Raw genomic sequence first — 25,812 nt, forward strand, 5'->3', positions numbered from 1 at the left:
ACAAGCTGCTGCTGCTCACAATCCCAGCCAAGGCTTTAGGTCAAATCGGTTTGAAATGCATCTTTACCACTGAACCATCATGATTAAAACAGACTTTTGCCACTTATTATTATTTAACTCAAAAATAACAGTAGACTTTTGAAACAGAGAAGTGTCTGATTCCAGATTTTCATTAGCTTTGCCATTATATTAAAAAGAAAGTCCCATTAAGCCACTTTTAAAACTGTTTCTAGTGTAACATTAATTGTTGCATGTTCTAAATCCTTATTGCTGCTCGGAACTATAATTCTCTTCAGCTGCAAGAAGGCTTCATTTCTTAGTGCCTCAGTTTAGAAAATATAGTATACAAACAGCATGGCAGCAAAATGCTACACAAAATGCATAATGTTATAAGCAAAGATTTGACTTGCTGCCTCAATGCTTGGAGCCTTTTTGTGTTTTGGAAATGCAGTGAGATATGGTTCTTTGGGGTTCTGTGATAACATCTGATGTTGTGATCTGGCAACAGAAAGTTTTCCAAAACTTTGTCAGAAGTCTTGCCTTTATGTAACTTTTAAACTCCTACAGACTGAATATAGTTCAGAATATGTCCATATGTTGACAATTTAATGAAGTGTATTCAAACTAGTTACTGATATTATAATTTGTTGCTGATCTACTTAATGCCGATATTTATACCTTCACAACTGAAGAAACAACAAAAGGGCTCTTTTATGCAGACTTAGTTCACAGATTTTGCCCCAGCTTTTATTGTTTCCAAGAGCATGCAAAGGTCCCCCATGCTGTTACTATTACCTTTCATGTTTTTTTGCTTTTATCTGTGTTTAATTTAGAGTGGTTGAATTCTCTCTTGGCTTTGAGCAGATCTTGTGGTAATGACTGCTTTCTCCTAAACACTGCCGCCAAGATGTGGTTGAGCCTGTTGGAGGATAATTCTGGGATTTCTCAGGGCATCACACACCCAGAAATTTAAGATTCTGTAATATTTGACAGTGGAGCATGTAAACTGAATAAAAAATGTCTGTCTGTATGCTGTTTTTCAGAAATACGTTGGCTTTTGGGTTTGTCTGCTGAGCTGCAAGTTAACTAATGTAGAGCTTGGGATGCACTGGCTTCTAGAGTACCTACCTACCTTTGTTATTTTAGCCATCTCGGGTGTGTTGACACCCACAGTCACAGTGCATATTTTCTGGTGCTTAATATTCTCTTGACTGTTCTGTTAAATACTACCTTAATTTATCTTCAGTATTTGATCTTTACATTTGCTTTTTATTTGACTTGGACCGTCTTTAAAAGCTCCTTGTAAAAGTGAATACGTGATATTGTAGCTCTAATTCAGAAGTTTAGTTACAAACTTAGAATCATAGAATGGTTTGGGTTGGAAGGGACCTCAATGATCATCTAGTTCCAACCCCCTGCCATGGGCAGGGACACCCTCCACTAGACCAGGTTGCCCAAAGCCCCGTCCAGCCTGGCCTTGAACACTGCCAGGGATGGGGCCTCCACAGCTTCTCTGGGCAAACTGTTCCAGTGCCTCACCACTCCAACAGTAAAGAATTTCTTTGTAACATCTAATCTAAATCGTCCCTCCTTCAGCTTAAACCCATTACCCCTTGTCCTATCACTACACTCACTGATAAACAGTCCCTCTCCAGCTTTCCTGTAGGCCCCTTCAGGTACTGGAAGACCACAATTAGATCTCCCCAGAGCCTTCTCTTCTCCAGACTGAACAACCCCAACTCTCTCAGCCTGTCCTCATAGGAGAGGTGCTCCAGCCCTCTGATCAGCTTCGTGGCCTCCTCTGGACACTTTCCAACAGCTCGATGTCTTTCTTGTACTGGGGCCCCCAGAGCTGGATGCAGTACCCTAGGTGGGGTCTCATGAGAGCAGAGGGGCAGGATCACCTCCCTCGACCTGCTGGTCACGCCTCTTTTGATGCAGCCCAGGACACGGTTGGCTTTCTGGGCTGCGAGCGCACACTGCTGGCTCATGTTGAGCTTCTCATCAATCAATACCCCCAAGTCCTTCTCCTCAGGGCTGCTCTCAGTCCATTCCTCGCCCAGCCTGTAGTTGTGTTTGGGATTGCAATAACCCACATGCAGGACCTTGCACTTGGCCTTGCACTTGGCAGCTTGAGCTCTTATCAGACACGCTCTGATCCCCTGTCACTCAGCACCTGGCAATAAAATCAGTAAACTGCAGTGTGAAAATATACTTCAGCTAGAGAATACATCAAAAGAAAGAGAACTTAATCACAGACCTAATTGCAGGACTGCAGACTATTATGTTAAAGGACTTTGCCAACATCTGCTGCAGCCTGTGAGCAATGGTGAATAGGGCACCAATTGTGTTATTTGAGCGGTGGAATGATGGCACTTCTGTCAAAGCTTTTCCGTACCTTCGGGCTCAGTTACCTGGTATGTCGATTAATGTTATGGAGCAACGCTGGCAGGAAGAAGCACTTCCCAGAAAATGGAGTTCTCTGTGTGACAAAAATGTGTCAAACAGAATACTGGAAGAGATGGAACCTGGGGAAATGAAGGCAATCTGTGAAGAGGAGTTATACGTCATACATGCAGAGAGCTGGATGAAAGAGCAGGGTGATGTTCTGACTGTATGTATAACACTCCACCCAGGCACAGTGGAGGCAGTCTTCTGTAAAGCATATTTCCACCGGACTGTTTATAAAGTTCACCTTTGTAACTTTTACATTTTTCTTCAAAGTATATTATGGAGTTTGGGCTATGTTTGGGTTTTGGTTGTGCTTTAGGTTTTTTTGGTTTATGTTTGGTTTGTTGTTTTTTTTTTTTCTTGATGCAGATGATGATTGCTGACTAGTTTACAGATGTTTACCTGTGTTTTTCCATTGTCTGGGTTATTTTTCAGACCTTCCCAGGTTATTAGGAGCTGATTGTGACTTATCTTGCCTTGGAGAGAAAGGCAGTTTGAACATCTTCCTGAGGTCCTGTACAGCCTTATCTTTTATGGCTGTCTAGAGAATGCGTCTTTAGGAGGATGAAGAGAATTAACAGTCTGGTATCTTCAAAGCACTTACAGAAGAACTTGGGGTTTTTATTAAATTCATGCATAAACAAATACATTATGGAAGAATTTTACTCTGAAGCTTAGAACACTGTGTGTGGATTATTTAATAGGCTTTATGCCAGGCCCTCTACACTACTATTACAATATAACTTATTGGAATGATTATTTTTTCTGACAGTCATTTACGTTTACTGTCACAACCTGTTTCGAAAGCAAAGCACACTTTCTTCGTCTGGAGTGGGTCTTATTTAGGGTATCCTGTGCAGCACAGAAGAGAATCCTTTTCAGTAGCAAAACACAAGCAAAAATACTATCTTGTATTACTACTTTTGGGTTGCTGGAGGAGTCCCTCAAACTTTAAAATTTCCTGGCTTGTAGATCTGTAGAAGCTGCAGAACTTCCATGAATCACCATAGTTACACTGGAAACAGGCATGGGAGAGTGAATTCTTGGTACTTTTCACTTCAGAACTTGATTACATGTGGGCTTTGTGGAATAAAGTCAACAGAGGATTGTTGCCACCTTGTATGGTTTTTGTATCCTAAAGTACTGATTCCCAGAATTTTGTACCAGCCCCATATTGTCAGCTTTAAAGCTTCCTTGCAAACCTGAGTAGCTGCTGCTTCACATTGCTCTTGGACACCCGTGGTCTCACCTTTCAGAAACCACTGCTTGAGGATGGGTTTTGAATGCCCAGCAATAAGGATTTTTTTTGTCTCGAGTGATTAAAAATGATGCCTCTATTTCTTGAAAATGAGTAATAAAATGGTTTGGGGTTTGGTGATGGGTTTTTGTTTGTTTGTTTGTTTTCCTCCTTGGGGGATAAACAGCAAAAAATTACTTCAGCACTTTGGGGTACATCCCTCTACCTTGACACTGAATATGCGTGTGGGCATTTCAATCTCATGGAATGCTAACATTATGTTCAGGAAAGACCGAATTGTTTTAAGGTGCAATTACTTTATTTTTACTGCTAGTTGTTATAGTCTAACTTAAATTTATGCTTTTATTACTGTTAGATGATACTAATACATAACAAGATCCAGACAAGTTTTCTGTCAAGTTTCCTACCTTCCTCTTTGCTTGAGTGATATTGAATGGTAACTTTCTTGTGGCTTTGTTTTGCAGTTTTTTTAAGAATCGACTTTTTTCTTAAAACAAGGGTAGCTTTTTTCAGCCTTCAGTGTGGCTGAGAAATGCCATCAGGTTGATGTTGGGGGATTTTTTTTGGAGGGGGGGGTGTTGTTGGGTGGTTTTTTTTTCAGTCTGTACTGTATGACTAGATTGACCTGGGCAAATCTGCAAAAACTAAAACTCCAAGCTCCATACCAGCTGCTTGTTCAGGACAGAGAATTAAATCTTCAGACTAGCATGCAGTCTTCTGCAAAGATAGTAACAACCAAGACTTTTCCTGAGCTTTTATTAGGTCAAGCAAGGAATAATTATTTGGGGTTGGAAATTTGAAGGAGAATGACTTTCGAAATGCATACTGTACTTTTTGTTGTACCATTTGTGGAAAAAGAGGTGGGTTTTCTTTCTCTTGTGATTCTTTAGTTTCTGGTTATATCAAAAATTTGGGTGAGTTTGTCTTTAGGTGTCTGATTTTTTTTGGTGGAAAATGCTTGTACATTACCACTTTCATGTGCAGTACTAACAGTCATTTATCTCAGTACGTATCATCCAAGTGATTACTGAAGTGAGAACTAAATTTGAAATGAAAACTCCTTGGAACCCGGGCTCAAATAACATGCATGTTGCTGTTGCAGGAGGACCGTGACATCATGGAGGCTGATCTGGACAAAGATGAAGTTTTGCAACCTCAACTGGGAGAGCTTGCAGGAGAGAAGCTGCTAACAACTGAATACTTGGGAGTGAGTACCATTCATTAGGATCTTGAAATAAATTATTTGCTGGATTAAGCATTTAATTTCAGTAGTTTCATCACTTTCTGAAAATCTTTTCTTCAATTTATTGCTCGAAGAGCTGGGTTCTACCTGCGTAGCAGGTTTTATTAGCTGCTGTTCAGAAGTAGTAGAATAAGTTTGAGAAAGGTAGCTACCCTTTCACAGGAGGTGGTCAGGCTATGGCTTAATAATAAGCTAAAGGCAGCCTTAGGGTTCTAGTGCTACATCAGCGACTCTGTGGGCACAGAAGTCAAAGTGCTGAGCAAGTTAATACTGGAACACTCTGCTGGTCTGAAATTATTTTGAGGGGGGGGGGAAAAAAAAAAATTCCCAACCTTGAAAAGTTAACCCCTCCTGCAGGCATTATGCCAGATCAAGTATTGTGTGTCTTGCCTCAAGTATCAAAAAGCCATTAAGTAAAAAAGTGTAAAGTTTGCATGAATGCCATTTAGTGTGCTGTGACTAATTTGAGATCAATGTGACTGTATGCCCTCTGGATTCCAGAGTCCATAGGTCTATCAAAGCTGATGATGGAAACGTGACCTGAGATAAGATGTCATGGAACAGCCTGCAGTGATTCCAGACAATTATATCTAGTGACACCAGAGTGCAACTTAGTTTCTGATGCAGTGTTTCTATAGAATTTTCTCTATGGCTCCAGTTGCCTGTATTTTCACTGCATTCTCTTTTTTTTTTTCCCCCATTTCTTTTTCCTGTGTATCAGATAATGACTCATACTCCAAAAACCAAGAAGAAGCTGTTTCCTGGTGTCCATCAGAGTATAGATGAGCCTCTCCAGAGACCTGTGACGCCAGGCTATCACAGAACTGTGTACCTAATGTAAGTCCAAAAAAATGAGACCAAGTTGGATTTTTTAAAGCTCCTTTAAAAAAAACCCAACAAAAAAACCCAATGATGCCTGATAAATAAACGTAAAGTGCATTGCCATTGTCATTCCTTAAAGATAATTTCAAAAAAAGAAAGGAGAGGAATATTATAGGCAGAGAAAGGTCCATTGACTGAGGTCATATACTTGGAATAGTTGAGTAAATGTTTACTGATCAATTTGATTTAAATTTGCATTATATCCTGTGCATTCATTGGCCTTTCATTTTTTTCATAATGTATTCTATTGGTAAGTTGCATGGAGTGTCTAAAATGCCTGGGATCTTCCACCTGATAAGCAAGAAAGTATATTGCTCTGGGGAGATTTGTTAGCTACCCATAAGAGGACAGATTAAAAAGAAAATGGGAAAGACAAAAATCTTGTATTTCTTCTAAAGCAGGAAATCCAATATGTTTTCCAGTGGGACGGTCTGTGACACCTTGCTCGTGGTGTGTTTGGGGTCAGAGGTAGAAGGCTGCATTGTAAATGGAATAAAGAAATCTTACAGTATAGAGCTCCTTGAATATGCTCTGCCTTCTGTTAGAACAAGCAGGTCTTAATCTTTTAGTTTTTGAGATGAGACTTCTCGTTTTCACTGTCCTGACTGAGGAAGTAAAATATCGGTGAGATCTCAAATATAAATGTTTTTTTTGCTTTCAGTTGCATACAGTTTTGGATTTGATCAAACCCAGGTAGCTATGATACAGACAGCAGTTTATCATAAGGATTTAATGTTTTCATTTCTGCAGATACATAAACTGAGAGACTACAAGTCACTCTAACGAAGTATAGATAATAGTACTAAAAAATCACAATATTGGTATTGCTAAGTACATTAAAATGAATGAGTAACCTGAAATATTGCAGTGTAATAAAGTTAGAATGTATAGGTGGTTCTTGGAGGAACATATCAGTCCTGAAGTCTGAAGACTGCCCCGTGTCATCCCCTCTGCCACTCCTTGCTTTCATGTTCATATTTTCTGTTTCTTAAAATACATTTCTTCCTCATTTTAGTGTGGAAGATCTATACAGAATACAGCAAGGACTGATTTAGGCTGTAGTTAAACAGGTGTAGTTGAATCTGATCTAAGCCTACTGCTTTGGCTAGGGAGTGGTCACAGCTTTATCTTGCCTATGTTTATTCCTCCTCACTGTCTTGTGCTGGCATTAGAATTCATACAAGCAGATGATCTGACTGGGAGCCCCCCTGAGTCATCCAAATATGTCCTTCTGGTAGCTGGACTATTCATATGGGATTATATCAATTATATTACCAGGACCTTAGAATGGACAAGCGTAACACACCAGATCTGGGCATGGAAAAAGCCCTGGAAGACACTTTTTATTTTTTTATTTTTTGAAAGCAAGGTGAATGAAACACACACTTCCAAAGCAGAAAAAGAACCTTTGGCTATCCCAGGGCAGAATTTCTCTTGCACAGTCTTGATTTTCCTTCTGAGTTCTAGCCTGGGAAAAATGGCATCTGTTTGAGCATGGCGCATACTCCTTCTGCCTGGTATAGCCTGAATGTGGATTTGGAGTTTTTACTTTGTGTCCTTTCTCACAGTGGTCAACTTTTGCACCATCATAATGTCCACAGCTCTTGCAAGCCCTTCTCCCTATGTATTAAATGTGTGTGTTTGTGCGTAGAAAGAAAACAGCAACTAGTTAATATAAGCTCATATTAGTAGCATAGTGATTATCTAATCATTTTCCTGCAGTCCTCCAAAAGAACTGCAGACCTTAAAAATCTAAATTGGCTAATACATGACTAAATATACAGTGCCACTTTACTGGGGGTCTGTGTTACCAAGTTCGAGGTCCTGCTTTTCCTGCACGGTATTTTGCCCATGTTGGGCTAGGAGACTCAAACTGATTCCACAGAATCAGTCTGTTAGGGTAGCCTTACAGCCTATTTGTGATTTATTCCTGAAAAATATCTTCTGGTTACCACTGGAGTGTATAAGTATTACGTTTCTGCTTTATAAGAAGTGGAGAGAAAAACAAGCTTGTGAAAATGAAGTGACTTTCTTATGGGAAGTCAGAAAAATGGTGGCAAACCTGGAGGAGTGGCTTTTTATTCCTGGTGCCATGTAGCACTCTGCAATTTATGCATCAGAAATAATCTCTAGAAGTGATTGTGTGCCTTTCTTTACACCATCTACCCTGGCAATATGTTTACTTAACAGTCTCTCGGGATAACCAGAGTGATGCTGGTCCTTTATTTTGTCAAAACTTGAATTTTCTTATGAACAGCCGTGCAGCTCATGCCTCTGCAAGATGGCTTCAAGTCGCTGCTGGATGCAAATTAAAAACAGCTTTCTACCGTACTGGTTCTGGTAGCTTTGGGTCTAAGAAAAGTGTTAGTTTAATGATGTGAAACAGCCTTTACAGATTGCCTCACTGTGCAAACTAGGGAGGAAAAATGTAAACAGCAGAAAACTAACATGGTGAAAATATGTGAAAATTAATTTCCTTCCTGCTCTGGCCAAATGATAGAAATAATATGAGTGTTTGGTGCTCCCATGTTTTAAGTTGGAAGTCTGTACTTTATATCTAACTTACTTCTAAGCAAGAAAACTGCAGTAAATAGACTAAGACATTCTTGAACTAGATTGTACAGTAGAAAAGGGCAAGCTTTGATGGCTTTTATGCTGTTCTAATTTTAGTACAGATTCATTTCCTAAAATGAGGAAATACTCTCTTAGGAAGCCTTGCAAGAGGAAGACAATAAAAGTGACCAAATCTTAGCTGCCTTAATTTGAGAGCAATATCTGAACTGGATGTATTTCATATTTTAAATAATTTAAGTGGCTTATGTTTGTATCAGATGAAATGGCATGAAAAATGTCAGACTTTTCAGCCTTGTATGCAGCTTGTCTACCCAGGGACAATCCAGGACAGTTGATCTGAATTATCTGAAATTTTGGATTCAGCAGAGTAGTTAAACAACATTAAAAGTTTGTGTAAATGCTTGCATTCAGAATTGAAGTGAATATAACTTGTTCTTCGTCTGAGACTCGATGTAACATATTCCATTTTAAAAACATCATGAAAGAGAAGCAGTTGATGGAGATACTACAACATCTCTTTGAGTTGCTGGTTCATACCTCCAAAGTGGGGGTGTGAAGGGGGGCAGATTTCTAGTGCTGAATAGAAGTACTCACACAGAAAATTCATGCAGAATAGCCACTGCACATGGAGCAGCTATTCCGTGCTAATTTTTCTATGACTTCCCAGTGCAGACAAGGCTCTAGTTACTTCAGATGAATTGTCATGGGATCCCTGTATGGACAAGCTCCTGCTGTATGGAGCTGAGGGAGCCAGGAAACACTGGAAAGCTGCTCTTTTTTTTTTTTTTTTTTTTTCCCCCCCTCCTTTCTTCCTATTTAAAGACTCACTGGCTGAGATCACTCAAGGGGGACTGAACTACTTAATATTCTGCTAGCTGTTTCCTTAGAAACTGATTTAGCTGTGAAATCATTAACTGCCTCCTTGGACTGCATCCTTTCTAACTATAGTCTAGTTACCTTAACCTGATATTGGGCAAGGAAACTTTCTGTGTCTGCCAACTTCTTTTCACACACTTTTGACACGCCTCTTGCTTCTGCTGTGTTTTATTGCTTATTACTAAGCAATCTTGTCCCTGTTCTGTCCTTCAGCTACTTCGGTTTCTCATTGATCCACCTCACTTGGGAAATCAAAAGTTCTACTTGTTACCTACTTTAAGTCTGTATTGCATATTGCTCTGTAAAGTGAAATCCTTGTAATATTCAGGAGCAAATCTTAAATCCTTGAAAAACCTAAGTATTGAAGACCTCACGTGCCCACTATTACAGTCTTTTTCTTTAAGTGTCCTGCTGGTATTTTGGGTCTTCATACTGCAAGGAGTTGTGGTGTCCTTTCCTCAGCTCTTTTATTGCAGTAGGAAACATTGTTAATTTCAAATATATCTGATATCAGCTGGTTTGGGAGAGCTACAGTCATGCAGTTAAATTATGTCCTTAGCACCAGTTTGCAATATGAAATATAACTTCAGTATCTTCTATGTCATTACAGGCAGTTAGAAGAAATAAGAATTTATTCTCATGCAACTTTTTATACTGCAAGCATTCATCAACCTGCGTTCTCCTTTCTCCTCCAGGCCAGAAAACGATACCAATTCTTGTCGTGATAGGGATGAGAAGATGCAGTCTCCGCTGAGTGGTCATCCTCCCATTTGTGGTGGGAGCAGATCCAGCATTTCTGACCTCTGCATTTCCCCTTCGTGTAAGCATATTCTGTGAATGCTGTTGTTAACTGTTGCTGTCTGTCTTGACTGGGGCAGGTGTTTGAGGCCTAGCTTGTGTGTTGCAAATTTTCTTAAATGTAGCCTTGGAACTGGATTTCTGTAGGCCCTGGGGCAGTCTGCAAGACCTTGGGGCACACGGTTGGATTTTGGCTTAAGCTGAATAAACAGTTACAGAAGGTAACGTGTGGTCAGCAGAGAACAGTGGCCTCACTTCCCTCGCTCCATCTTGCTTCCTGTGGGAAGAGCCAAGGGTCATGCCCAGTGCAGAGTATACTGTTTTTCACTCCACAATGTCCTCTGCCTAGGGAAAGAGCTGCAGCCCAGAGTCAGTGCGCTTCCCAACAGGCAAAGCCCCTTACTTGATCAAATATACCCTTGTTTGGATCTAAATGAATCACTGTCTGCTGGCACCTGCAGACTCTGTTGGCCAGACCTCTGTATTAAAGTTGAAGGCAGCTGCAGTTATCTGCTTAGATTTGCAGCTACATTCAAACCATAAAAGCTTGTGGAGAATGGGAAGCCCTGTGGTGTGTAGTTGCATTGTGGGTGATGCTGCTAAAGATTCTGTCCTTGCAACTTAAACTGAATTTACTGCAAACTCAGCTGGACCTGAGAGCTCAGAAACACGTGATGGAATTAAAAAGGTTATAGGCTTCTGAAATACTTAATTTCTGAACTTTTGATATCCATAGGATCATAAAACTTCAGTTGTGGGAGTTTCAACCTTCTTGTGGGGATTCATTAACATTTCCAATTAGGGATTTAAGGCAAAATGTTCTGAAGTCTTAGATAAAGTATCTTGCAGCATATCCGGTACAGAATTATTAATAAGTTCAGACAAAGCATGCCTTTACTTTGCTGAAAAATATGCTTTGAAGCAGTGAAGGAATAGCATATTTTTTTTCTTTCTCTTCTTTTTTTTAAATTTCCTAGAGGAAATGAAAAGGATTCTGAGGAAAGTAACCAAGGTCTTGCAGACAGGAATCTGCTTGCGTAATGCCTAAAGCTGATAAATATAACATGCTGAATGAAAGCCGTATGACTGAAGCAAATGAAGCTCCTGTTCAAGATGGGCACTTGGGTTCTCACTGCTGTGTAGGAATGAGAGCTGCTGTTCTCAAGCCTTGCTTTGTGCCGTACCACTTTGAGTGTAGCTGAGCCCATTCTACGGGGAGGTTAGCTGGCCAGGGGCAGCAACTCAGAACAGCAGAAATTGTAAACTAATCAAAAGCACACTAGTTTGACAGCTTTCCTATGTAGAAGGAAAAAAAAAAAGGAGTTTTACATAGTCATGCTCCATAAAGGAAATTAAGCCAAGCAGGTATTAAAGGTGTTCCTCTTTGCTGTTTTGAAGTGTAATTGGATGCAATTACGAAGGCATTACGCAGCTACCAGGAGCCCAGCATGCCTTCTGAACCACATTTTGATAGTATCTTGCCAGTGAAATGCATTTGCTCACCTTTGTCACCTTTTCCATGCTGAAGAAATTCCTACCGACTTTAAAGTTTCATACTGTCAGAACTTTGCTTGTAGCCTCTGTCTGAAACAGTTTGTTAGCTGTTCTCAGTCAAAATTGTACGCAGGTGGATACTACTAAGAGAACTAGATTATACTCTCTTTTCTTGTAGAAAAATCTTGGAGGTCAGAAAATACAGTATATTGCAAGTTTATATGCATTATACATGTAACAAGACAATTTTTGTATGTAGCTGAGACAATTCTTCCTAGCACTAATCCAGGCTATAAAACAACACTGACCTACTTGAAGGATTGCCAGAGGTTTATTTCGGGTTTTTGCAAGTAGCCAATGAAATACATGCTGGTCTGTCTTACCTTCTGGGATTTAGAAATGGGGATGAAGAGAAGAGAGAGACTGCACTGCTGGATCCCCTGGTTGTTCATGTCAGTGACAGGACTTTGATTTTGTATCATGATAATTGGACTGGGTCTTTGGACATCTCCTGTTCTCCAAAAGGCAGTGGGTTTAGTAATCCTTAAATTGGAAAGGCTTTAATTTAAGACAATGGAAAATAAGCCCTTTCTCTTTTAGTGCCTTCTAAAATACAGCAGGGAACAGTACATAACAGAAAGGTATAAAAATAATTGTACTGCTTTTAGAGACTCTTATCATGTCCTGCCAAACATATTTGCTGTGAAATAAATATGCAGTTTATTGAGTTCTGGTCTTGGTCTGATGGTCATTATGCAGTACCAGGAACCTGCTCACTTCAGAATATGTGTTTTCCAGTATCACGTGAATACTTTGGGATTCAGAGTTTCATTCAGTCAAGTCATGAAATAAATAGTAAGAGACCATGAGTGAAAAAAAACCCCAGTTTGAATAAAAGCTTCATGTGAACAGTTAGCATCATCAAGGTCATATCTCAAGAAAGCTACATTTAGCCTCAAGAAACCTTGATCCGCTTTTGTTTTCTGAAAATGAAAGCAGTTCTTAATGTCCTCCGTGCCTGGATTCATTCAGCTGTTCTTGAGTTGGTCTGATTTCATCTGGGTCCATCTTGCCTTTTTATCACTTTGGTAAAGAATCAATAATTCTGGGTCATTTTTCTTTTTTTCTCTTCTGTGAGCGGAAAACTTGTGGACTAAAGATTAACCCTGGTCATCTTACTATACACATATTATGCTGAATGTCAGACAGAACAGAACATGCGCTGGACAGCCAAATGCTTGTCTGAAAGGGACCTGATCTACATCCATGTCAGCATGTGAGAGCAAATCAGAATGGCAACCTGTCCTGAGCCTGGGAGGAATGGAGCTAGGGATTTTCCCTAAACTCTTAGTGAACTTGCACATCTTGGTAGCCTTGTGTGTCTCAGCAAACTGACTGTCCTTCCCTTCTCCATTAGTGCAAGGCAGAAAGTGAGGTATATTGAACAAATGTAATAGACCTGAAGTCTGACAGAAGTGTAAAACACTGGGTTTTTGTCCACAGTGGCTGCCTGTTACTATGGATATGTACAGACAACTGTAAGAGGTTGCATTCCTGTGGCTTTAATGAGATATCAGTCATTAGCCGATATATGTTAACTGGTGGTCTGCATGCTCCTAGCTCATTGCAAATGCAGAGTGTAGCTGCTTGGAAAACAGTCCAAGCATGTTTTACTTTCCAACTGCAAGGGGCTGGAAGTATGCACACTTGCTGCTGGCTTGGCTCAGCTGATGAGCTGTAACGCACTCTGCCACACTAACTCGGTAGCCTGCCATTATCTCAAGGTTTCCTTCATACAGCAGGAACTGTAACTTGATTGTGTTTGTAGTAAAATTGTAAAGAGACAACTCTTCACTGAACTGTGTTTCTTTTAAATAGCAGTTGAAATCAAGTCATCTAAAGTATTGTCATCAAGCCATAGAGCGGACCGAAGCATCCCAGCTGGTGACAATATCTCGTCTTCCCGATCAACTGACTTCACCCAGGACAAAGTAAATGGGCAATCTCATAGGTATGATTTATCCAGATGAGTGCAAGAGGAGTCTGAGGGGACTTACCAGCTAATTCCATGCTGCTGTAAAGACAATCTGTGAAGTCACTTGATGTATGATGTAGTCTGGTCTGAGACAGCTGTGGTGGTGCTTGCCAAAGAAAATACCCTTAGCTGTGCCAGAGGCAGCTGTTCAATATCTAAGCATCTGGTCCAGAATGGGAGAAATCTCAAGCAAGACATTATTAATGGACTTCACATGTATGCACAACACAGTCTTCTGCAAATAAAACTTCCTGATTGCTTCCTTAGATGACTTGACTCTAACCCACGAAAAATCATTTATTAGTGAAGAAGTAGGTAGGACTGTGGGAACAGGGCAGGAGTTAACTTTCAGAAGGAAGAAAAATTAATCATTTAAGTGGATTCAGAGTGTTTAAACATGCTGAGTTGTTAGCACTGCTGACCGGAGTCCCTGATTTTATCCACTAGACACGTATAACAAGGCAGGCAATTGAGTTCTCACAGCAATGGGTTTCAACTCTTCTTTGAAACAATTTCTGTTAAAAGAAGATGAAAGATCTTGCTCTCCTTCTCCTGTTCATACCTGGAGTAGTCTATGAAGCCTTTGTCATATGTAAGACTGTGATGTTATATCTTGGATGAGAACTAGGAATTCATTAGCAATTGGACCAAGGTTTACCATTTTTTCAGGGCCCGCATGTGTCCTTCAGACATTAACAGCTTTTTCCTATAGCTAATCTGATTGGGCCAAGTTTTAAACAGTGAGTGTAGAGAAATTTTAAAAGCAAGTACATTCCAGAAGTAAAACACAGAATGGGTGGAGATGTGTTAAAGGAAAGGTTTTACTAACTCTTATGGATACGATTTTTCAGAAGTGCTTAGTTGTTTGTGTCAGTTAAAGCTCTAGCGCTTCTGAAAACTGGACTCTCTGCTTAAAGTTTTGTTTCCTTCTGGCCTACAGATGCCTGTGTATGATTTCAGGGGTGCGTGGGGGTGTTTGGTATGGGGTTTTTGTTGTTTGTTTATTTTTCCCAATTGTGCTGTTTCCATGGTGAGATCTGAGAAATTATATATTGTCAACAAATTATTACTCGTTAGCAGCTGAAGTGCTTAGTAGTCATACCCCTATCCCAGCATTGCTGGTTTTATTTCTGTTGCCTGTCCTAACAGTAGCTAAGCACATACTACAAATACAAATAGATCATAAGAATTTTACGGCCAAATTGCTTGCTTTGTGACGCAAAGAGTTTATTTTTTTCAGGCTTTGGCTTGCAAGAAGTCATAAATTGGCAGCATCTTGTCCCCTACTTTGGTGAGAGGGTTTGCTTCGCTACAGTCACAATTTATTATTAAAAAGATGTATCCCCAGTAATTTTTAATTTTTCTTCATAAACTTATATCTAAATCTCAGTAACTGGATCTTCAGCTGAAGGCACAGGTGCGGTATCCTGCAGAAGATGATAATATCTTTTCATTGCATGCTTCTTAAGCATGCGTACAGTAATTTGTATTTACAAATGCAGCCTTGAGTTACGGATATGGGAATGTAGCCATTCACAGTCCAAGCGAACACAGGGTTTCCTGTATCAAGGGTCTTTTGTTAATATGTTGGTGTTGCAATAGCCAGACCTGCCTTTTCATTCTTTCGTTCTTGGAAGCATACTTTTTGTTTGCAAAACAAACAGAGCGAATAAATCACTGCTTTGGACAGTGTTAACCACTGTAAGAGATGACTCCTTCCTACTAGGCAAATACTAAGACTTTCCTTGAAGAGGTATGTATGAGAAAGAGGGCTGAGTTGTGGTGATGAAGGGGTCACTGCTATTTCCCATCTTCCTTAGCAGTATAAATTGGGAATTTAACTGTAGAGAGATCAGTGAAATTACACTAAATCAGTCTGAGAGAAGTATGAGGCCCAAGTAGTGACATGCCTGTTGCAGTTGTTTTATTTTCACAGGAACAAATGATTGTTCTAGCTGATGCATATCAGACTGGCAACTGCCCCTGCATTGCTATTCCCTGCTGCATTTTGATCATGTTAGAATATAGATCTGTTGAGTTTTTAGCTAATCAAGGATAAATTTGTAATAGACTTGAGTTAACAATTGTGGCTGGCTGAAAAAAGACCTTTTTTTTTCTTTTTTTTTGTTGTGACTATGTCCAATATCATCATGATAAAGAGTTTAACCTCTGCAGGACCTTCTTAGGTCTCTAACTGTCTTGCTTTTCTGATAATCTGATAAAAATGGCCAAAAGTCCAAGTGTAGTTCTCTTGGAGAAAATGGTCTAACTCATCTTTGTATGTTTAAGTCCTGTCACATCTCCAGGTTGATTATTCTGATCCCAGTGTCAGTCTGTTGTATACTTGTTTACTTTGAAAAATGGAAATCATTTTCCATAAAAAAAGTCGTCTTTGTTTTCAATGCAAATGTAAGTTTCTGTGTGAGTTTGTTGTAGGTTTGTTTTTTGTTTGGTTGTATTTTGGTGTTTTTGTTTGAGCACTTGCTCTCAAATTACCACACCTTGACGTAAATGCTATGGAACATTTTCCCACAGTAGATTTTGCCGGTGCTTTCTTCATCTCATCAAATTCTAAAGAGTGCCAAATAGCAGTTTTCTGTTTTATTCTGAGGATTCAGTCTTTTATGTTGATCTTAACCAATTTATTGATGTAATAAAAGATGAGGTGGTTCTGTGACACCTGGGCACACGGACACCAAGATCTGCTCTTCATCCTGTCAGAAAAACAGCAGATTCAAATTTTTTTTTTATTTTTTAAAACCTTACAGTGTTTGCAACCAGCTTATTTCATATAATCCTTTCCTGGAGAGTTTGCAAAGATGTAAGCCATCCTGTGTGACCATTGTGTGTTCTCTCTCTTTGGTAAAGTATAGTGACTCTGGTTGTGTGACTTTGCTTTGTCTCCAAAGCGCTTATAGTCCAGCTGCCCGAGGTTACTGCAGTGAAACTCTGTAAAGATTGTTCACGGCTATAAAAACACTGTTTAGTGTATGGGAATACAGATCCGGGGTTTTGTTATGTACTGCTGAATAAGGAAAAGCAGCTCACTTATGGCTCGAAACGTGCTGTGAAGCTGTTGGATCCTGCTTTTTTATCGATGTTAGCATATCACAGTACACATAAGATTATGAGTGAATTGGAATCCAACTCTTGAACCAGTGAGTAAAATGACAAACAAGTGGTATCAGTGAAACTATTTTACAGAGAGATACTGCAATATGTCTGTGATCCACAGCTCGGGGTTTTATCTAGCCAATCTTACTTTTTTTGGTTTTGTCTTACTAGTATGTTTTTGCTGCCATCTGCTACCTCCTCCTTTGAAATGAGAAGTGTAATACTTTCAATGCTCAGAGGGCTGTAGAGATGGCTCTTTGCAGACCAATAGCATGTCTCTGTCCTTAATAGTTAGCATATACATATGCAAAATGCAGACAATTAATGCTATTTAAAATACAAAATAAACACTTGCTCTGATCTCCCTGCAAGGTGAAGGGCTAATCAGCACTGACTCAGCAGCATTCCCAAGGGAGGAGGGGAGATTAAATGTCTTGAAAATCCTCCTAATCACCCTTTCTGATCGTCACAAAGGGCTCTTTTGATGGAGCTAGTAACACAGGGACTTTCCATTTTAATTGCCTGTCATTTAGATGGCACCTTTTTCCATCTCCTGCCTTTTGGCTCTGCTTTTATTTCCTTTTAAATATGATGAACTTTTTCATGTAGCTGTTATTTCAGTTTAACCTTTTCTCCTTTTAACAGAAAATTGATTCACTAGAGCAAACACGAATATAAATTCATAATTATTTTAGGGACTAGCTATTTCCTGGTAGCCTCTATTTTTGTACCTGGGAAACAATGTATTGATGCTGAGGGCAGGGAAGGACAGTGTATTCCCACAAAGTAACGGACTAAATTTTAAAGAATGATATTCTTGCAGTACATGCAGACTGTGAAATAGCAGCAGCTGGTTTATGTTCTCAGTGTGAACAAGGAACCTGTGTGCCTAGGGAATTTATTTCATAGATGCCATCACAGCTTTTTGCTCTTTACACAAAGCCTTCAGGGAGTTCAACAAATCTCATCATAGCTGGGAGCCAGGGAGGCTGCCTGTGTCTGCCAAGATTGTCACCTATACCTGGGAGAAATAATAGTGACTGTGCCCTAAAAGGATGTATTCCTGTGCTGTAGGATATCTATATGGTTTTTGCACCTCAGATTGAGTCTGTATGTGTGATAAATACAATGGAAAACAAGCTAAAGATCTATTACTTGTTTGCAGGGGACTTAACAGAACCTGTTCAATCCTGTTGTCCAGAGTCAGGTTTGAGTAGGATAGACAGGTCCATAGAGCCAGGTTTAGAGGCTGTGGAGTGAGTACATGTCCCAGGGCAGTACCTGTGGTGCCATGTTCCTTTCCATTTGCAGTCTCCATGAATTTTGAGCAGTCTGTCATGCTTGTCACAGCATGTACTGCAGGTTTCGTTTGCTTGCAGACTTATGATACATACATACTTCTGCATATATTGCTAACCCTTTCCATCTCCTCCTACAGCGAGTTTCCCTCAGCCTTCACCAGCAAACCTAAGATCCCTCGCACTCCTGAAGTGCAGAGTGCCAGCCCTAGAAAGGGAAAGATACCAGCCATTGCCCCCCAGTTCTCTCAGTCTGGACCCCAACAAACAAGCCGTCCCAGCTCCTCGGGATCATCCACAAGGAGCAGACAGAGTAAGTGGAAAAAGTCATCATTCTGTTTGTCAGCCCTTAGGGTGGGAAAGGAGGGAGCGCTGTAGTAGCTCTCCAGGAATGAAGTCGTATGCTACAAATGTGCCAGGAGTATATGACATTGTACTTGTCATCTGCAGGATGTACAACCATGTAATTATATCCTGCTGAACACTGCACCTATTTCCAGGCTATCATGTGAGCAGTAGACACACATGCTTTTCTTGTCTCTGGGTGGAGAAAAGTGGCCCAAATTCTCAGAATTCGGGGGGGGGGGAGCTTCTAGTCTCAGATTAGACTTTCTCGAGATATCATTTAGACTTTTTCCTTTTCTTTAGATACTTGTTCACTCCGCTGTGTAACTTGTTTAATGCTCTTGAATTTGGATCCCTGGGTGTGTCTACACTACAACTGAATGTAGACCAGATGTTAGGCAGTTCAGGAGGTGGGCTCAGGGCAGCCTAGTAAGCAGATGGCCAAACATGGTGTGCGGCTTGTGGCAATCATCAATTCTGCTGGAGACTTGTACTTAAGAACCATATGGATATGTTGTTGCCTGAGGAGGTTTAAGCAGTACTAGTTTTGCAGCGGGCTCAGAAGAGAGGAGGGCAGTGACTTGAGGTTAGAAAGAAAGGGTGGATACTTGCTTTAAGCCAGCCAACACAAGCCCAGTGAAGTGGAAATGTTGATCTCGGATGCTCATGCAAAAGTAAATGTGTATCGTGTGAAAGCTGTGGGGGTTCTTTGGGGGAAAGGGGGAAGAAAGATGCATTCTCCAGTAATGAGTAAGTTTGTTTTTTTCCTCTGGAGTGTGGATAGGACCAGCTGGATTCAAATACACCTCTGGATCCATCATCAATTAAAATGGCAAGAGCTATGTGCAGTTTATTCTTATTCCAAATGTATCATAAGAGGTTTAGTGATGATTTTTTGGATCACGATATAACATCAGCTCTATTCTTTAGCTGTAACTGTTAAAACCATGTTAAAAACATGGTAACTCATAATACCTTGCAAACCTTTCCAAGACATTTGAGTATGTTTATATCATTAGCTCCTCATTACAGGTAGAAGAAATGAAACGCAGAGAACTGAAATAACCTAGTATATCAGCAACAGAGCTGGAAAGAGCTTCCTAAGTCTTCTGTGTTGCTCACTCACTGTCGTTCCACACGGTTGCATGTGTGGGGAAATGGGGTGGTTTTGTTGAGGGAGTACGGGTGAGGCATTGGAAGCGAATGTCCTTGATGGTTAAGGGTGGTTTTGACCTAGAGAGTACTTCCTTGAACAGTCCTGAGCTTAGGTAATACTGCCAGCTCTTTCGGCTTTGCTTTTGCTGCACGTGCGCTGTGTTTTACCATTGACATCAGTGCCTCCTGTTTCCTGTGACAGGTCCTGACTGAATGTGGTGTTAACACCGACAGTCTGTCCCTGGTTCCTGTTTCAGTTCATTTACAAAAGCAATTTAGTAGCCCATTGCAAAGGAGAAGCTCTGCTGAAGAAGAGAAAAGTATAGTATGTGTCTAGTTTCTCCAAGGCAGCTTTATACTCCTGGGTGCGTGTCTCCTAGGAAAAATGCCGCATACATATGTTGCTCTCACAGGGCTCTGGAGTAAGTTCTTTTTCCAGTGGCATAGTATATAATGTCTTTTATTTTGAAATTGCATTAAAGCAGAGCGTGATCAGGGTTCTACATCACTTGGGGTTCTCTGTTGATTCAGTAGATGTAATTTGTAAGTCCAGAGCTCTTCTAACTTTTATTGGATAGGATTTGTCTTAGAATATACCTCTTATCTGTGTCTGTGCATCCTAAAGCTGAATGTATAATGGGCATCACATCTTACTATGTGTCCATTTACCTTTTCTCCCGAGTTTTCTATTGGGGTTCTAGGTAGTTGTTTTGGGTCTCGCCACATGTGCCGTGAGACAGACTTGCTGTCAGCAATTGAATGTTAAACTCTTACCTTGCTGCTAAAAATAGCAAAGAAATTATTTTGCAGACAAGTCATCTTCCACTCACGTTGTGTATATGTATCCTGCCTTCTTGTCTGCTGTCACAGAGCATCTATTAGTTATTTTCCAGCTTGCAGGGCCTTTCACACAGGTTTTTATAGTGGGGAAAAGTGAGAGGAAGGTGATAAGGACCAGATTTTCAAAAGATTAAGAAGGGCTTTAAGCATTTATGTCCAAACCTGAGGTTCTCAAAGGTAATTAAATTCCCAGCTGTTACTTAAAGGTGCAGGGGAGCATCTGAAGCAGGTGAGCCCCTAATGTTTCCCTAGGGAAACATTCTGTGCTACTGTTCCTGTAATTTCCTAGCTGACTTATCTGTAAGTCAAAAATGGTATCAGATGCACAGATATCAGCAATCAGTAGATTTCAGCAATTGCTGCCTCCCGCTTACCTGCTGCATAGCTATGTAGGTTTTTACATATCAAGAGACTCTGTCCCAGTGGAATACTGTCTTTAGTTTGTGGATTTCTTGGTATTTCTGGAGAAATACAAATTTTTATAGCAGCTGGGCGTGATAAGAAAAAGATGGGTTTCTGATTGTACTTAACTTGATGTGCTCATGAACAGACACACTTTTAGCTTGTTTTTAATATTTATTATAGGTGTATTTTCTGGAAATAAGTTGCCTTTTCATAAACTTAGTTGAACTAGCTGGACTGCTCCTCTTGGAGCATGGAGTGCATGGAATGCCTGAGGAATGCAGAGGAAGTACAGGTACTTCATGCAGCTATGGGCCTGGGGCCAGATTCCTGCCTGAGATGTAGCCCACTGGTGTTAGCCAGAGCTCTAAAGCTCTACCTTAAAGCAAAACTAAGCTCCTCCAAATAAAACCAGCCATGCTGGGATTTTCCATAGATTCCACTTCCTAGCTGGTACAGGGATGACAGCATGACTAGAATATAGGGTGGACCTCCAAATCCAGACTTTTTCAACTGCACGTGTGTGCTCCATGTGGGCTGAATGGTTTAATCTGTCCCGTTCCTTACTCTATATCTGATCCAAGCTCCTCTGTTTGGAACAAAGCTGTTTGCAATGTACCAAGTTCTGTCTAGGACACAGCGGAGCTAGAGTAGTACAAAAATCTCTACCAGAAGAATGATGAATGATTTTTTTTTTTCAGGAGTGTGACTGGGCCCTGGTGACTCCCTGTTCCTCCACAAGTTCTTTCAGCGTCCCCTTACAACTGGTTGCCATAAATAAATTCTGCATTTTTAAGTTGCAACATCAGTAATTAAGGTGCCTTTGTGCATGTTCTTTGTGATGTTTGTGTCACTGTACAGGTTGAACAAGTGTTGCCCTCAGGCAGCTCCTGTCTTGTAATAAATCCTGCTTTCAGCTGACAGACCCTTTCTTGCTGTTTTTCTGCAGGCAGTCAGTCCTACAGGAAGTGACAACAGTTCCTTTCCTCGAGAATCACCTGTCACATTGTTGAAGAACAGAGCCAGCTTCCTGTAATGAGCTTTACTGGCAAACTACTGAGAAGAGAGTGAGGTTATTGACATTGCACAGCATATGGCTTGCACGGTGATTCAGGGATTATCTGATGGGATGCATCTGTTGTCACCTCTAAAGCTGGCTAAGACAAGGGCCTTGTTACTACAGTTTAAGGTCTCAGCAGCAGCCCAGGACTGATACGTGAGCTGGATGTAGTCCCAATGTCTCCAATAGTTTACTCTAAAGTGACATTGCCATCTTGAAAAGAAACTCTTGCTCTCTGCATTCTGTGTCGAGAGTAAACGGCCTTTGGAGATGGCTTGTAGGACAGGAGTCTGACCAAGCAACTGTCTTGTTTACATATTGCTTGCTGAACTAGCCCACCACTTGCTTTTTTAAAATTATGCCTGTGTGAATGAGTTGGGAGATATCTGTGTTCAAAGGATCTGCACTAAGAGGGAAAATGTATGCTGTATGTGCAGATCCTCACTGGCTGGAGCAGTCTTATGTGGAGCGAGATCTGTATTTGGTCACCAGAGACTGGAGAGAAAATATTCCATCAACTTGTGATTGACCTCTGGCAGTTGAAAAAACACTGTGCCAGTGCCCACAGCAGCATCCGTGCTCAGCTCTGAGGATCTGATCAGCAGCTTTACTTGCAGCAATTACTCCTGTTCCTTATTCCTACATTGGTTTTTTTTCTTAATTTCTTAACTTTGCTCTTTAACATTTGTGGAATGAATAATCCATTTTTTCCACTGGAATGATGAAATTTGTTTTTGTGAACAGATCAGAAGCAACTTTCTCTTTACGTGTGACTGGGGACAATCTTCTTTGGTCTTCGTTGCTTTTTTATGTTCTTCACTTCTGAGCAATGACTGGTTATGTCTTTATGGAATTTGTGCTGGTCTTCAGTGAATATGAAGTGTTGGCTAGGCAAGAGAGACCAGAAAGCCTTCCACTAAATAAAAAAACAGCAGTTAGTTCTGCCAGTGAATTATGAAGCTAGTGCTGCTTGTTCTTTCTCTCAAACCTAACAGTGACCAGGAAATGCTGAAGTCTTCACTGGGGGTTGGCTTTTCAGTAACATCCCCTCATGTGACACTGCTGTTAGAACAACAGCAACAGGTTTTCCGGAAATGCGGTTTACCTTGGAACTTGGCTGCCGCTGAGGCAGAAACACACAAAAAGCAGGAAGTGTATTTGCCATGGGCAGACTACAAAAGCTTTAATAGGTACAAAAAAGGGAGAAGGTAAGGCTTTTGTGTTGGGAGTTTCACCTTGAGAAGCAAACAAGTGGATCACAGCCTGAAAGGTAAAGCAACTCCAATAGTGACACTACCTTCCCCAAGAGTAAAGAGTTGCAAAGCCACCAGTCATCTCCACAGGACCAGAAGGAAGCTTTACACTCCTGTGGAGACCTTGAATTGTGCCTCTTGGTATGTTGTGGCAACTGAATAGCCGAGGCCATTTCCTCGCATGATGTAGTTGGCACGAGACCCACCAAGATCAGTGACGCTGTGTCAGATGTTTGCAGAAAGGGATCCCACACACAAGCAAGTTCATGTAACCCTTTTGGATAATAGACTTTAAATTGGAATCAGGATTTTTGTAGGGAAAAAACCCAATCCCCCAAATTAAAATCTAGTCATATTTATGTGGAACTTACAATTTACTGCTTGGTAACTTCAGGCCTAACACAAAGCAGGCAGTGTATAGGTGTTGCTTTGACTCCCAAACTACATAGGGCATAAAGTGACTCTAGACACCTAATAGCCCCTTTCCCATAGATCTCCATGCTAGACAAAGAAATAACAGAAAATCTCTGACTTGTGCTTAGATTCACCCACCTCCTCTCTGAGTTGTTAAACACAATTAATAGAAAAATGTCCTCCGGTTCACAAAAGGGCAGTAGTGGAAAACAGCCATAAAACCTCACCTAGTGGTTTTCCAGGGTAGGCAGCTTTTCTTTTTCCTCTGAAATGCTGTCTTTTTTCCAGGATGTAGTATCAATGGCCAAGCTGTTAACACTGAAGTGCTAAGCATGTTCATTTGCATATGTGGATAACACAGAATGCTCCAGCAGTTGAGTTTTATTTATTTTGCAGCAGTGCTGAGTTTCATGTTGGAGCAGACCTGATTCTCTGAGGTGCAGAGAAGCTTTTGAAAAACGCACACTATTTTTTTTTTGGGGGGGGGGGAAGCCTCAAAAACCTCACTGGCTTTACCATTAGTTGAGCTCAAAAGTTAGAAGGAGGTGGGTAGGTGCCCTCCAGCAGATCGAGATTAGTGAAAAACAAAAGCATCTTGTAGAACTGGACTGAAAGGAACAAGCGGAAGTGTAGGTGCTTGTGTGTTTGTTTGTTACTCAGGTTTATTGCAACACAGAACTCTGTATGTACGTTTTTCCATATTCAACTCTTTGATGTTTTGGAGTGCGAGTATAGAGTTGGAGAACTGTGAAACTTTTTATATTAATGCTTGAGAAACTTTTTTTTCCAAATACTTCAGAGAAACTATGGATATGCTTAGAAATAAATTATCAGCTGAGCAGTAATTTGAGAGACCAATGAAGTAATGTCCTCCTTTTCTTTGTCTTGTTCACAAAAAGCCCCTGTGATGCCAGTTGGAAGATTTTGAAGCTAATGAAAAATGCTGATTCTGGCATTGTTAATAGGACTCCACTATTCGGGGTCGAAAGGTCCCTGGGTAGAGGTCAGTAACACACACATAGCAAATTCTGCATCTCACTCTTAAAAGTTGTTGGGTATTTTTTGTATATGCCATGCAGAGGATGCTGCTAGATACAACACCACCCCAGTAAATTCATAACGGGAGCAGTGGAAATTGCCGGCCTGAATGAGAGCGGTGTGGCTGTACTTAAACTGGCTGTGCCTTTTGTTTACAATGAGCAAATACAGTTATTGTACATGACACCCGGATCTGCAAGGGACATTTTCTGGGACCAAAATGCTATGTGGTGCTAGCATGCTTCTTGGATATAACCTCTCTGTATTCAGTCTGATTTTTTTTATGAACAGTGTTATGAGAGACATAAACTTGCATATGTCTATTTAAATTTGCATGGGGGGCTCGTTCTGTACAAGCACTTTAAAATTATCTATGAGTGACTAGGTAAAAACGCTTCTAAAAGGATATATGTTTTTTCTTTCTCCCTTTGATAGGTTTGTTTGGGGTTTCATGAACTCTTAGGGTGTGCATTTGTTTACATTTCACTGTGCTTTATTATTGACAAATTCTGTCCCCAATAGTTTTGTCTCCACCTGAGTTGCAAACACAGCTCCCTTCTGTTCAGCCTGGCCTGGCTCTGCAGAGGTAGCATTGTTTACTCAGAAGCATTGCAAAGCAGGCATAAACCACTCATTGTTCGCGATCTTTCATGAGGAGAGCCCAGGCATGTGGGATGCCACCAGTGACATTGGTTTGGTGTCAGAAGTATTATTTGTCGGAGGATTTAAGTGTGTAAGGGAAGACAAGCGAGGAAGTTCGCTGAAGGCAAAATATTGCCATGACGGGGAGGGACAGTGGTTTTGAGTTGTTTCCTTTAAACAAAGTTCCACTAGTCTTTATAAGTAATGGTGACAGCGGTTTTGAGTTGTTTCCTTTAAATGAAGTTCCACTAGTCTTTATAAGTAATGGTGGAGGTTACAGTATAGAGATAAAAAGCACTGTGTTGCATTCATGCACGTCTTTGAGTAGTGGTAGCAGACAAGCAAACAGGCTACCTTCCTCCCAGCTATTTAAGCGCATGTAGACTTAGCTTTAACTTGAGGCTTGAATTCATCTTTGAGCCAGAACTTCCTGGCAGTTTGGACCATCCTCATGCTTGCTTTCAATATTGGCTCAATATTGGAACAAGTCCTTTCCCTTGGAGAGCTGGGAGGCGCACCTTGCTCAGTGAGTGTAATCTAACCAAGGAGTGTGTGAGCCCTGCAGGCCACCTGGGACATACCTGGCTGTGCCATGTGGCGCGCTGAGCTCAAGGAGATGCATGGGTATGGCTAGCAAAGA

General features: G+C 40.7%; 1 protein-coding gene across 6 annotated transcripts in view; it reads left to right on the forward strand.

The window, feature by feature from the left end:
* The window catches only part of ARMC9 (armadillo repeat containing 9), a 69,369-nt gene extending 45,015 nt beyond the window's left edge, over positions 1-24,354 (forward strand). For 5 of the 6 annotated variants that reach the window (XM_075761317.1, XM_075761319.1, XM_075761316.1 and 2 more), the window contains 6 exons: positions 4,812-4,916; positions 5,674-5,789; positions 9,980-10,104; positions 13,455-13,587; positions 18,164-18,336; positions 21,715-24,354. In XM_075761317.1, the coding sequence (XP_075617432.1) occupies positions 4,812-4,916; positions 5,674-5,789; positions 9,980-10,104; positions 13,455-13,587; positions 18,164-18,336; positions 21,715-21,737 (675 nt within the window). In that variant the 3' untranslated portion in view covers positions 21,738-24,354. The remainder of the gene's footprint in view (positions 1-4,811; positions 4,917-5,673; positions 5,790-9,979; positions 10,105-13,454; positions 13,588-18,163; positions 18,337-21,714) is intronic. The other variant, XM_075761320.1, reaches the window with a different exon arrangement.
* Positions 24,355-25,812: the final 1,458 nt, after the last annotated feature.

The sequence above is a fragment of the Balearica regulorum genome, chromosome 9, assembly GCF_011004875.1.
Source record: "Balearica regulorum gibbericeps isolate bBalReg1 chromosome 9, bBalReg1.pri, whole genome shotgun sequence".
NCBI lineage: Eukaryota > Metazoa > Chordata > Aves > Gruiformes > Gruidae > Balearica > Balearica regulorum.